This window comes from Dipodomys merriami, unplaced genomic scaffold (genome assembly GCF_024711535.1).
Source record: "Dipodomys merriami isolate MVZ:Mamm:240054 unplaced genomic scaffold, mDipMer1.0.p SCAF_5, whole genome shotgun sequence".
NCBI classification, from domain to species: domain Eukaryota; kingdom Metazoa; phylum Chordata; class Mammalia; order Rodentia; family Heteromyidae; genus Dipodomys; species Dipodomys merriami.
In genome coordinates this window covers 74,846,082-74,857,597 of record NW_027206068.1, presented here as the reverse complement: position 1 = coordinate 74,857,597, position 11,516 = coordinate 74,846,082, and the positions used below count along the sequence as shown (strand labels likewise).

The 11,516-nt window shown below is 50.5% G+C and overlaps 1 protein-coding gene across 1 annotated transcript; it reads right to left on the bottom strand.

The window, feature by feature from the left end:
• Positions 1 to 2,428: 2,428 nt before the first annotated feature.
• On the bottom strand, positions 2,429 to 9,233 carry Atp6v0e2 (ATPase H+ transporting V0 subunit e2). The gene is made up of 4 exons (XM_069997050.1): positions 9,026 to 9,233; positions 7,536 to 7,583; positions 4,372 to 4,487; positions 2,429 to 3,946 (listed from the first exon to the last, which is right to left on the bottom strand). The coding sequence occupies exons 1-3, from the start codon at positions 9,127 to 9,129 to the stop codon at positions 4,394 to 4,396; spliced, it is 246 nt and encodes an 81-aa protein (XP_069853151.1). The 5' UTR covers positions 9,130 to 9,233; the 3' UTR covers positions 2,429 to 3,946; positions 4,372 to 4,393.
• Between the last annotated feature and the right edge of the window lie 2,283 nt (positions 9,234 to 11,516).

The following is an 11,516-nucleotide window of genomic DNA, read 5'->3' as shown; positions in this document are numbered from 1 at the left end:
CATTCCTCCTGGCGCCGGCGGGCCCCAGCGCGCAGGCGCCGACAGCCGCATCTGGCGCCGGCGCGCAGGCGCCGACAGCCGCATCCGGCACGCAGTTCCTTCGGCCGGAAGTCGCGGACAGCTCCGCGCTGAGACGGGCTGAGCCTGGCGCTTGGACTCAGGATCTGGGCGCTGTCCCTAGTCTGCAAGGCTGGCGCTCTACCGCTTGAGCCACGGCTCCACCTCCAGCTTTCTCTGGTGCTTAATTGGAGATGAGGGGCACGGACTCTCCTGCCCGGCCTGGCTTTGAACCGCCCGCGACCCTCAGATCTCAGCCTCCCGAGTAGCTGGGATCCCAGGCGTGAGCCACCGGAGCTCACTGAGACTTGCTTCGTGGCGGTCACCCTGTGCCTGGCTCCGGGCCGATCGTCCCCAGTGCCCTGCCCGCTGTCGCTGCATGCAACGGCCCGCGTCTCGTTGGCGTGCAGACGGCAAGGCTTACCCGTCCTTCAGACCCACCCGCGTGTCTCCTGCCCCGGGCTGCCCTCCGAAGCCTGGCACCTGGTCCATCGACACTTGACTTCTGCCGACTGCCACTCTGCAGATCACACTGTCCAAGGCAGGGGAAATGCGCCTGTCTCCTGGGTGCCAGAAGGAGACCCAAGCGCACAGCTCTGCTTCCAGAAGCAGGCAATTTTCAGGCTTTTGTGTTGCTAGCTCTTTCCAACGCTCCAGTCCCAACCAAATCTATACTCCGGGCTTAGCTGGGTCCTACAGATCGGGCTAATATTGGGAGCACTGCAACCAGTGTATATATTTTTGTCTTTGCACTTCATCAGTTTTCAGTCTCGTTTTGAGGTCAGAGAGATCAGGGAAAATGAGGTTTAGAAAACAGCAGCCAGGCCGGGCGATGGTGGCTCACGCCTGTAATCCTAGCTACTCAGGAGGCTGAGATCTGAGGATCGCGGTTCAAAGCCAGCCCGGGCAGGAGAGACCGTGAGACTCCTATCTCCAATAAACCACCAGAAAACCGGAAGTGGCGCTGTAGCTCAAGTGGTAGAGCGCTCGCCTTGAGCTGAAGAGCTGAAGGACAGCGCCCAGGTCCAGAGTTCAAGCCCCACGACCGACAAAAAAAAAAAAAACAAAACAGCAGCCAGAAATTCAGAGACAAACACTATATTTGAGTAATTTTATGAGTAGCCTGTTCCTTTTCATCTCTCTAGGGCTAGCTTCGGAGCGTCTGTCTCCCAGCCACACTGCCACTTCTACTCTCTTGCTCAGCAGCTGATCTGGAGTTTTGAGGGTTAGAGAAAATGAAGGCATTCTAAGTCCTAGGTTACTCCCCACCCTTGAACCTCTCTTAGACCTTTGTTTTCCTTTATATTCTACCCATCTGGCTTTCCTCTTGCCTTGATTGTTTCCAGCCTTTCAAACCCACCTTGTAATCCCTGGCATTCCTTGGGGGTGTATTCTGGGCCTTTCTCACTTTGGACCCCATGCATGACTCCCATCCCTCAGAAATCAAGTTATTTTGTTGATGTCTTCACTGCTCCACTAAAGATTCCAAGTCTTTCTCTTCTCAGTCCACTCATCCAAGCGTCTACTGGAGATTTCAACTTTGCAGGAAATAAAGGAAACCCCTAACTTGTCACATCACTCTGCAAGTTGCTCCTACTCATGCTCTGTGCCAAGCTGTCCAGGACAACCAGGGACTCAGGATTCTCCTTCACCCTGGAGACCCTCTGTCAGAGCAACTGGGTCACAAGTCACAAAAGTCAGGCCCTGCCCACACTTCAGGTCCCACCTCATTTTCTTTTCTGGCCTTACTCCACCTGGTCCCTTATCAGATATCCAACTGGTCTTTTGTTCATTGTGCATCTTGTAGAGCATTCTAGAAATTAAGGTGGGCCACATTACTTCCTTACTTTAAAACCTTTTTGCGATTTACCATAAGCCTCTCCCCAGGCTCCACTTCATTTCTTCCCAGTTCTCCCAGCACTTCCCACCTCACCCCACCTCCCTGCCCCCCACAGAACAGACTTCCTTCAGCTCTTCCCTGAAGTGGCCTTGGCGCACCTGTTTCTCTTGGCCCCCTAGCCTCAGACAGGAAGCTGAGCAGCCTTCTGATATGTAAGGAGGGGCAGGCCGTGCTCTGGTGATAGTGGGGACTTAGTTTGCTGCACAACCCGTGAGGCGTGCATCTGGATAGAACAGTGGTCAGGTTCTACACCTTCCCCCTCCTCTTCCTGCCAGGCCTGGTTTAGGCCAAATCCAGGGCAGTCACCAGGGACCCAGATTTTCTTCCAGGTCTGAAAAACATGGCCCCTGAGTGCAGCTCCAGGGGTGTCAGCTGCTAGCCCCCTTTCCATCTCCCCAGATCCACCTCCAAAGAAATGGCAATCAGGTGGCAGACAGCAAACTTAATGGAGGCTGTGGTTTACTCACCAAATCACGGTCTTGCATCACCACTATTTATTAGACAGGAATCAGGTTTTCAGTATAAGTCATGCTCACCATACTCCACCCCACAGGAGAGCTACTGAGGTCAGGGTAGAAAGGGACCGGGGGTGTCCATGGAGGCCCCAACCTGAGCTGTGAGGCTTGTAAGGCCAGGACCATGCAGCCTAGGTGGGACGCCTCATTTTACGGCAGCTGAAGACAATGCCTACACACGAGGAGTGCCAATAAATAGTCAATAAATAAGCAGGCTGGCTTTTCTTCCCACGCAGAGGCAATGTGGATGGGTGGCTGACTCGGAACCAAGAGAGGTTGGTGAGGGCTGACTTAGCTCTGGGAGCTCATGCGAGAGTGCATATTCTCACTCTCCTGGAGGGGAGGGCCTGGGCTGGGGCTCCTAGAACCCCCCAATCTGTGTATATGAACTGCACTATTTTTTCCTCACCCTCCCCAGCAGAGCTGGGTGTGCTTGGGGGACTGGCTGAGGGAGGTCTGGTTCGTGCCAAGCTCAGAAGCCAGAAGAGGCCTGGGACCTGCAGTGCCATTCAAACATTATCTATGTCTGATTTTCCTCCTCCCAGCTCTGGGTCACTTGGATGCTACTGTGAGAGGCTCTGGGATTTACCCGAGGGTGAAAGCCTTTCAGCCCAGGAGGCCTTGCTCAGATGGAGGAGGGGAAGGGGTGCGAGCGTATCTACAGAGGGGCCAGCCCTCTCAGGGCAGGGAGGTAGAACAGGACACTGTGAGGAGACACAACTTTTTTTTTTTCTTTTGTCAGTTGTGGGCCTGGACGCTGTCCTTCAGCTTTTCAACTCAAGGCTAGAACTCTATCACTTGAGCCACAGCGCCACTTCTGGCTTTTTCTGCTTATGTGGTGCTGAGGAATCAAACCCAGGGCCTCAGGCATGCAAGGCAAGCGCTCTACCACTGAGCCACCTTCCCAGCTCTAAGATACAACTTTCAGAGCAAGCCATCAAACGACCTGGATGTTACAAAGGACCTAGGTTTCAATCTCCACCTAAAGATACTTGGTGGATTTCTTGGCATGAATGTTTCTCTATAGTCAACATTTTCAGAAATTTCACATTTGCGAGTGTATGACAACTTAAGACTATCCCGGGAGGTCACGGCTGGAGAAGGTCCCTGCGTGGCACAGCAGGGTGGGGACAGAGTTGGTGACTGCGCCTGCATGAGCACATCCCTGCCCCTTCTCCACAAGGATGCCTTTCTTTCCTGGGTCAGGGATGCATCCTGACTCCCACCCCATATTCAGAGACAGACCCCATTCACCCGTGCCTCGTCCAGGAGCTGCTGGGGAGAGGCAGAAAGCTCTGGAGCCGTGGGAGTTTGCAGGCAGGAGAACGCTCGAGCCTGCCTGAGCTCAGGGCTTTCTCCCAGGGTCCCAAGGTGCTGACAAAGGAGTGCAGAGGGCCCAGGACAGCTGGGGAGGGTGGGGACGACGAAGGGTTGACAAGGACGCTGAGCCAGGGCCATCCTGAGAGCAGGGCACCTGAAAAGCACATCACATTAAGAGTCACACCCTGCTCTGGAGACTCCGCCTTCCCTGGCTCCCTGGGGCCCCTTGGCACTGCCCCTCCCTCACATCCCGCTGTCTGGGCTACTATCTTGCTCCACACAGGCGCTAGCCTCACCCAACCTGAGACAGATTCTGTGTCCATCCTCACCCACAGTGCTCTGGCAATCAGTCCTGCAGCTGAGGCGGTGCACGTGCCCTGGAGGGAGCTCTGAGGACAGGGTTCTCTCCTCTGCGCTGCACTGTGCAGGCACAGCTGATGCTCACAGCCTTCCCCCAGACCCCCTTCCATTTACCAAGCAAATCAATTCCTAAATCCAGAGACTTCTTTGCGCCTGTCCTTCCTTCCCCTCTCCCTCCCCGCAGACCCTCAGCTCCCACACCTGCCATCTTCCAGGTACCTGGGGCAGAAGCCACAGCTGGTCACTCCCACAGGAACCGCACGTACCAGATGGTCTCATTCTTCAGCTGGGGCCCAAACAGGGGATTCAGCTGGGCCAGGATGGTGATGAGCCAGCTGCCAGAGATCGCAGAGTGAGGAGGGCTGGGTGCCCACAGGACCGCGTCCACCCCCCCTCTCCCATCAAAAGAAGCCTTGGTCCCTCCTCTCCTTCTAGGGAGCACATCGCAAGCCTGAACAGGAATGAATGCCCTCAGGAATGAAGAGTCCTAGGGAGCCAACCTACTCAGCAGGCATTGCTCTGTGTGTGTGTGTGTGTGTGTGTGTGTGTGTGTGTGTGTGTGTGTGTGTGTGTGTGTGTGTGTGTGTGTGTGTGTGTGTGTGTGTGTGTGTGTGTGTGTGTGTGTGTGTGTGTGTGTGTGTGTGTGTGTGTGTGTGTGTGTGTGTGTGTGTGTGTGTGTGTGTAGAGTCCTAGGGAGCCAACCTACTCAGCAGGCATTGCTCTGTGTGTGTGTGTGTGTGTGTGTGTGTGTTTTAAGATGTCCCTTGTCCTCCACTTCTGTATGCATCTAATCTGTAGTGGGTTTGCTCTTTCCCACACAATGTTATTTGTAATTATAACACATCTTGTTTACACCGTCTCCCCGATTCACAGCCATCAGTCTTCACATCCTGATGTCTGAGGATCAATTCCAAGACTCTCTGAGCCCTCTCTGAGACTCCAAAGGACCAAGAAACAGCCCAAGAGAAGGGCCTTTGAGATGCTTAATCCAAAGAGAATTCTGGAAAAACCCACACACCCCCATGTATCTAGCATTTATTTATGTTTGTTGTATAGTGCTAGTACTGGGGCTTTAACTCAGGACCTTATACCCTCACTTGTTTTATGGTGTTTTTTTAATTCCCCTTAAGGCTGGTTGGCTCTCTACCACTTGAGCCACATCTCCACTTCTGGGTTTTTGTTGGTTCATTGTAGATAAGAGTCTCTTGGGACTTTTCTACCCTGGCTGGCTTTGAACCACAGTCCTCTCAGATCTCAGCCTTCTGAGTAGCTAAGCTTATACATGTGGGTGATATGCATGGATCACCAGTACCTGGACGGTCATTATTATTTTTAACAAATTTTATTTTTTGTAAGGAGGAGGTAGGTTCCTAAGGTAAAATAAGAGAAAATTAATTAATAGGAGTAAACCATTCATGGCCTAAGCAGACAAATGGGTTTAAAGTGATAATTTTAAGCAATTTCATAGATTAAAAAAAACCTTTCAAAATAGAAAATAAATACTGCTGTTTTTAAGGACCTCATGAATGTAAGAAGCTGTAATCTCTCATATCTCATTGAAAAGGCAGTTGGAGGAGACTTGTGGCACACATTGAAGTTAACTGTTGTTTCTTGCAACATGTACTCATTTTGAAAGTCTGAACAGCAAGCTTAAAATAAAACATCCTATGAAGGACCGAGAAAAATTATAACATGAACCAAATCTGAAATCAACCAACTAAATTTTTTAATGTGGATTTTGAAAAATTGAGCCAGATGGTGGTGGCTCACATCTGTAATCCTAGCAATTCAGGAGGCTGAGATCTGAGGACAGTGGTTCAAAGCCAGCTGGGGTAGGAGAGCCTGTGAGACTCTTATCTCCATTAACTACCAAATAGCCAGAAGTGAAGTTGTAGTTTAAGAGTAGAGTGTCACTTTGGGGCAAAAACCAAGGAACAGCACCCAAGCCCTGAGTTCAAGCCCCAATTCCAACACACACACACACACACACACACACACGCACGCACGCACGCACGCATGCACACGCGTACACATACACGCACACTCACACACAATTGGCAGACCTGGAAACAGACCTGTTGTCCTTAATTAATGAACTTCAAGAATACAGGCCATAATTGCCTTTTAAAGAATGGGTAGGCTTCTAGCTATGTGCCAGTGTCTCACACCTGTAATCCTAGCTGAAATCCTGAGGACTGTGCTTTTTTTTTTTTTTTTTTTTTTGGTCCAGTCGTGGGGCTTGAACTCTGGGCCTGGGCACTGTCCCTCAGCTCTTCAGCTCAAGGCTAGCACTCTACTACTTGAGCCACAGCGCCACTTCTGGCTTTTTTTTCTTTTTGCTTATGTGGTGCTGAGGAATCGAACCCAGGGCCTCAGGCATGCAAGGCAAGCGCTCTACCACTGAGCCACCTTCCCAGCCCCTGAGGACTGTGTTTTGAAGCCAGCCTGGACAGAAAAGTCTTTGGAGACAGGGCTCAAGTGGTGGAGTGGCAAGTAAGCAAGCAAGCAATCACAAAGCTCTGAGCTCAAACTCCAGTATCATCCTCCCCACCAAAAAAAAAACAAAAAAAAACCTGTTAACGTTTAAAGATTAAACTCTACTAAGACCAAGAGTTTACTTCATCTGTCTCCCTTGTGTCCTACTTGTTTGAATTCTGACCACCCAACGATGTTGTGCTTAGCCTACAGAAATAACATAGAGGGCACAAGAAGATGGGACAATGTACTAAAGTCTAGCAGCGTGTTAACAATCAGAGTTTGCCCCCAAACTAGAACTTGATTTGACATTCTGGCTGAAGTGAGTGAACACAGAAGTACTGGACAGGATGGAGGGATGTCTTCCTGTCCTGGTATGCAAGAATGGCTTAGACATCAAAGGCCAGGAGTTATTCCCTCACATTGACCAGGTCCTTGCAACCCTTAGGAAGTTCTTCTGTATCTCCAGAGTACCTTTCTCAAGTTGCAAGATTGTTGCTCTCATCTACCATTTCTGGTTGCCTTCTAGTCACCTGGGGGGCCCTTGTTAAAAAACAAAAACGGTTCCCAGCTGCAGACCTGACTACTGTGATCTGCTAAATCTACAGAGGATCCCTAAAGCTGTTTCCGAACAGTCTACTTACCAGGTGATGCCAATGCCCAAGCAGATAGACACCACTGAGCTGGCACAATGCATGCATTCACAGGTGAGTAAAGAGCCCATGGGCATCACAAAGCACATGGGTGGCAGAGCCCCCTACAAACCTTCCACAAGGCCTCCACTTGTGTGCATCACAGATTTAGCTTTGGAAATGTGTTCATTAGCAGGACAAGAGGGCAACAAGCCAAGGGGAAAAGGGGAGGACAAAGCTGGGGAGGGCAGTACTTACAAGGAGGGCAGTACTTACAAGAGGTAGCAGCAGACTGCAGTGGCAATCAGCATGGTAATGATCACTCTGCAAAAGAGGGGACAACAGGTCAAGACAGGTGGAAGCAGCATCCTCGGAAAGTCTGGCTAGGGCTATAAAAGGAGCTCCTGGTGGTCACCTATGTTCCCACCAGAACATTTTCTTATGCTGGTAGTAGGACTTGAACTCAGGGGCTGGGTGCTGTCCCTTAGCTTTTTTCCTCAAGGCTGGTGCTCTACCACTTGAACCACACTTCAGCTTCCAGCTTTTTGCCAGTTAATTGGAGATAAGAGTCTCACAAACTTTCCTGCCTGGGCTGGCTTTGAACCATGATTTTCAGATCACAGTCTTCTTGAGTAGCTAGGATTACACAAGTGCCTGGCAGCTGGGTTGTCAGAAAGAGAACAGAGCCTAGGTAGATTCTTTTTTTTAAATTTATTTTTTCAAATTCTTTATTGTGATTAAATGATTACATAATTTCCCAAATGTCACAGTATTGTGGGATAATGACGCTTAGTTAAAATCACAAACACATTCTAACTTTCATGGGGCAAATTGTCATGTTCTAGTACATTTATGAGTTCTATGAGCTTTGCAATACAGTTATTTCTTCCACATTGGGTGATATGAACATTTCTTTTGTTATGCATAGCATCAGCTGTTCCTCTTTCCCACTCATTCCCTCCCTCCCATTGCTGCCATTGAGTTGCTTAGTTCATTTTGATCACTGTCCAGTGCAGCTGATGGGTCCCGCTGTTGTAGTTTTCCCCTAATTCCCTCTAGTTCTGTGTCCTCCTCCTGGTTTCCCTCCTGTGTGCACATATATACCATATATGTGATCAGCAGCATGGGGTTATTTAGTAGTGATTTGACCAGATGAGTGGAAGTCTAGGTAGATTCTTTGTACCCACTCAGATATCAAAGACAGAGGCTTAAACACAGCAGAAGAGACATCAGTTAGGCTGAAGAAAGAATTCACCAGGATTTGCAAGAGAGGTGACCCTAGAAAGATTTACAGAATGAAACTGTAGAATCCTTGAGCCCTGTGGATTTTTTAAGAACAAAGACAACACTCACTTCTCCAGCCTCCAGCCAAACTAATCCAAAGCAAAGCCTACAAGCTCCTATCTAAAGCACTTACAGTGGTGCGGGAGAGATTAACACTCCCTTCCTTCAATGTGGACTAAGCAGCTTGGCCCAGGGCTACCTGGGCACTGGGAGGACAGAAGTGGGAAGCCGGGGAGGGGGTGATGAGAATTTCAAACCAATGAGTGTAGAAATCGGCTAAAACCGATTATTTCGGGCAATCCTCGGGGCAGCAAGGCTGCTCACCGTCCCCATTTTACCTGCGGAGAAACTGAGGCGCGGCGCGTGCCCTTCCCCTCCCCTCGGGCCCGCCCTGCGCCCCGGGCCCGCCTGCCCGGGGTGAGACCTCAGGAAACCCGGGAGCGGAGGCAGAGGCGGCCACCGGCAGCCAGGGCCTCTCTTACCCGCGGTTGGGTCCTTTGGGCACGAACCAGGGCCCGGCGATGCCGATGAGGCCCCAGAACGTGGTAAAGATGATGACCGGGAGGGCAAAGGAATGGGCCGTCATCGCTGAGCGCCGCTGGATGTCCAGGCGGAACGCGGGCCGAGACACGGACGCCGCCCCCGGCGCGGGTCCCAGCTGGGCAGTGGGCGGTGGGCAGTGCGCAAGCGCAGGGAACGCGCGCTGGAGAGGCGGCCGGCCGAGACAATCTGCGCACGCGCGGGTTTTGATCTAGCCGGGTGGGAACACAGAGAGCCCGGCGAGACGTCACTCATGGGCAGGGGAGGCGGGCCTTTCGAGGATCCCATTCCTTGATTGGCTGGGTCGGGCTGCGGACCGAGAGAATCGAGCGGGTCTGGAGTAGTGTGTCTGCCAGATTCCAGGGATCCGGCTTCGAGTCGCCAGCGCCTGCTGCGTGGTATTTTCTTATTTTCCCCAAACCCCCCTGGAACTCCGGAGCCCACCCTGAGATCATCCCCGGCCTCCCCTCGCGCTGCACCTGGTCAGCAGGACCTAGGCTGGCGCTACGGCGTCCTCTCCTGGCACCACGCGGTCGCAAGCTACGGATTGATTCCATATGAAACGACAATTCGGACGAGATCGCTAGCATAGTAGGTAGGGCCCGTACTTCCTTCTGTCCAGTTTCCTCTTTGAACTTTTTAGTTCACACATCCCCTGTTCAGTGATCACTGGGATCTCCCGGTCCGTTTTCTATGTACATCCCTTCTTTAGAGGTCTGTGGCTCCAGGTTACCTAGCAGCAGGTTCTTCCCCAAGGAACCTGACATATATTTGCCCTGGCTTTAGTGATTGCACAGCCCGGAAAAATGAAGCTAAGACCCACGTGATTCAGAAGAGACATGTGCCTGTCCTTGTACTGATCCCTTCCAGCCTGTGTTTCTCTTTCCCAAAGCAGAGACTTACATTCATCTTATCCATTCTCTAGTTAAGACTTCCTTATTCGTCCTTTCAACCTTCATGCGAGTTGGAGATGGGAAAGGAGGTAGTACACAAAGATCTTAGCTATAAAATGTCACCCTAGTTTTTTAGGAGTTTCTAATCCACTTGGGTGAGTGATATGTGGAGAACGCAAATAGTATAATTCTCTGGAAAGACTAAGTCAAAGCCTAACAAAATGAGCACTAAGAAATGGATACTTGGGAGGGGTGTCAAGAGGAAGGGAGTAGTAAATGAATGGGGGAAAGGAGTAGGATGCAAGCAAGAATGCACTATATAATGCCACAGAACCAAGAAAAGTAAGGGAAGAAGTGTGTGGAAGGGTGTGTGTGTGTGTGTGTGTGTGTGTGTAGATGTTGAAGCGATGACAGATCAAGATGCATTATATACATAAATTGCTTTGATAAATGGCAAAAATTCAATATATAACCTATCAATTAAGAAAAGCAAGGGCGGGCTGGGAAGGTGGCTCAGTGGTAGAGCGCTTGCCTTGCATGCACCACATAAGCAAAAAGAAAAAAGCCAGAAGTGGCGCTGTGGCTCAAGAAGTAGAGCGCTGGCCTTGAGCTGAAGAGCTGAGGGACAGTGCCCAGGTACAGAGTTTAGGCCCCACGACCGGGCCCCCCCTCAAAAAAAATAAGAAAAGCAAGGAAAGGGGTAGGTGGGGAGGGGTGGGTGAGACTGTTGAAAGGGGTGACATTGATCAAGAGGCACTGTCTTCATAAACAGTTTTGTTGAATGACAACTGCTTTGTGCAACTACCTAAAGAAAATGTAATTCAAAAAAATTCCACAAGCCGGGCGCTGGTGGCTCACGCCTGTAATCCTAGCTACTCAGGAGGCTGAGATCTGAGGATCGCGGTTCAAAGCCAGCCCGGGCAGGAAAGACCGTGAGACTCCTATCTCCAATAAACCACCAGAAAACCGGAAGTGGCGCTGTAGCTCAAGTGGTAGAGCGCTCGCCTTGAGCTGAAGAGCTGAGGGACAGCGCCCAGGCCCAGAGTTCAAGCCCCACGACCGACAAAAAAAAAAAAAAAAATTCCACAATGTTGGCCATACTGAGTTATGAACCTTCTGGTCATAATAATCAATTCCCATTATGAGAACTCAAAGGGTGGAGTGATCAGAAAAGACTCTGTAGAGACAGTGAGATGTGTTAGATCATAAAGAACAACCAGGCCTCCCATCAAGAGTGGGCACCATTGAGAGCACTGACCCAGAATAAAGGTGCACTTGGCATCCATGGAATGGAACAAAACAGATGGGCTCAATACTATTCACAAACCCCCACAAAGGCTCATCTCTCCGTAGCTCAAAAAAAGACCTGCTTGGTCCAGAAGAGCAAGGATCAGCTCTCCCTGTGTTCACCACTGTGTCATCAGAATATGAGAACATGGTCTTCATTCAGCATGCAATTCTGTATTGTCCCTATGTTTAGGGATCATCTTTTATTACTAACATTCTATATACTAGGCAAACTTAAAGATGAAACTTAAAT

What these genes read in the sequence shown, in the direction of transcription:
- Atp6v0e2 (XM_069997050.1), bottom strand. Translation starts at nt 9,129, where the DNA reads ATGACGGCCCATTCCTTTGCCCTCCCGGTCATCATCTTTACCACGTTC. An exon ending in CCCAAAGGACCCAACCGCGG is followed by an intron (nt 7,584 to 9,025) that starts GTAAGAGAGGCC and finishes CCTCTTTTGCAG; the next exon opens with AGTGATCATTACCATGCTGA. An exon ending in GCAGTCTGCTGCTACCTCTT is followed by an intron (nt 4,488 to 7,535) that starts GTAAGTACTGCC and finishes GATCTCTGGCAG; the next exon opens with CTGGCTCATCACCATCCTGG.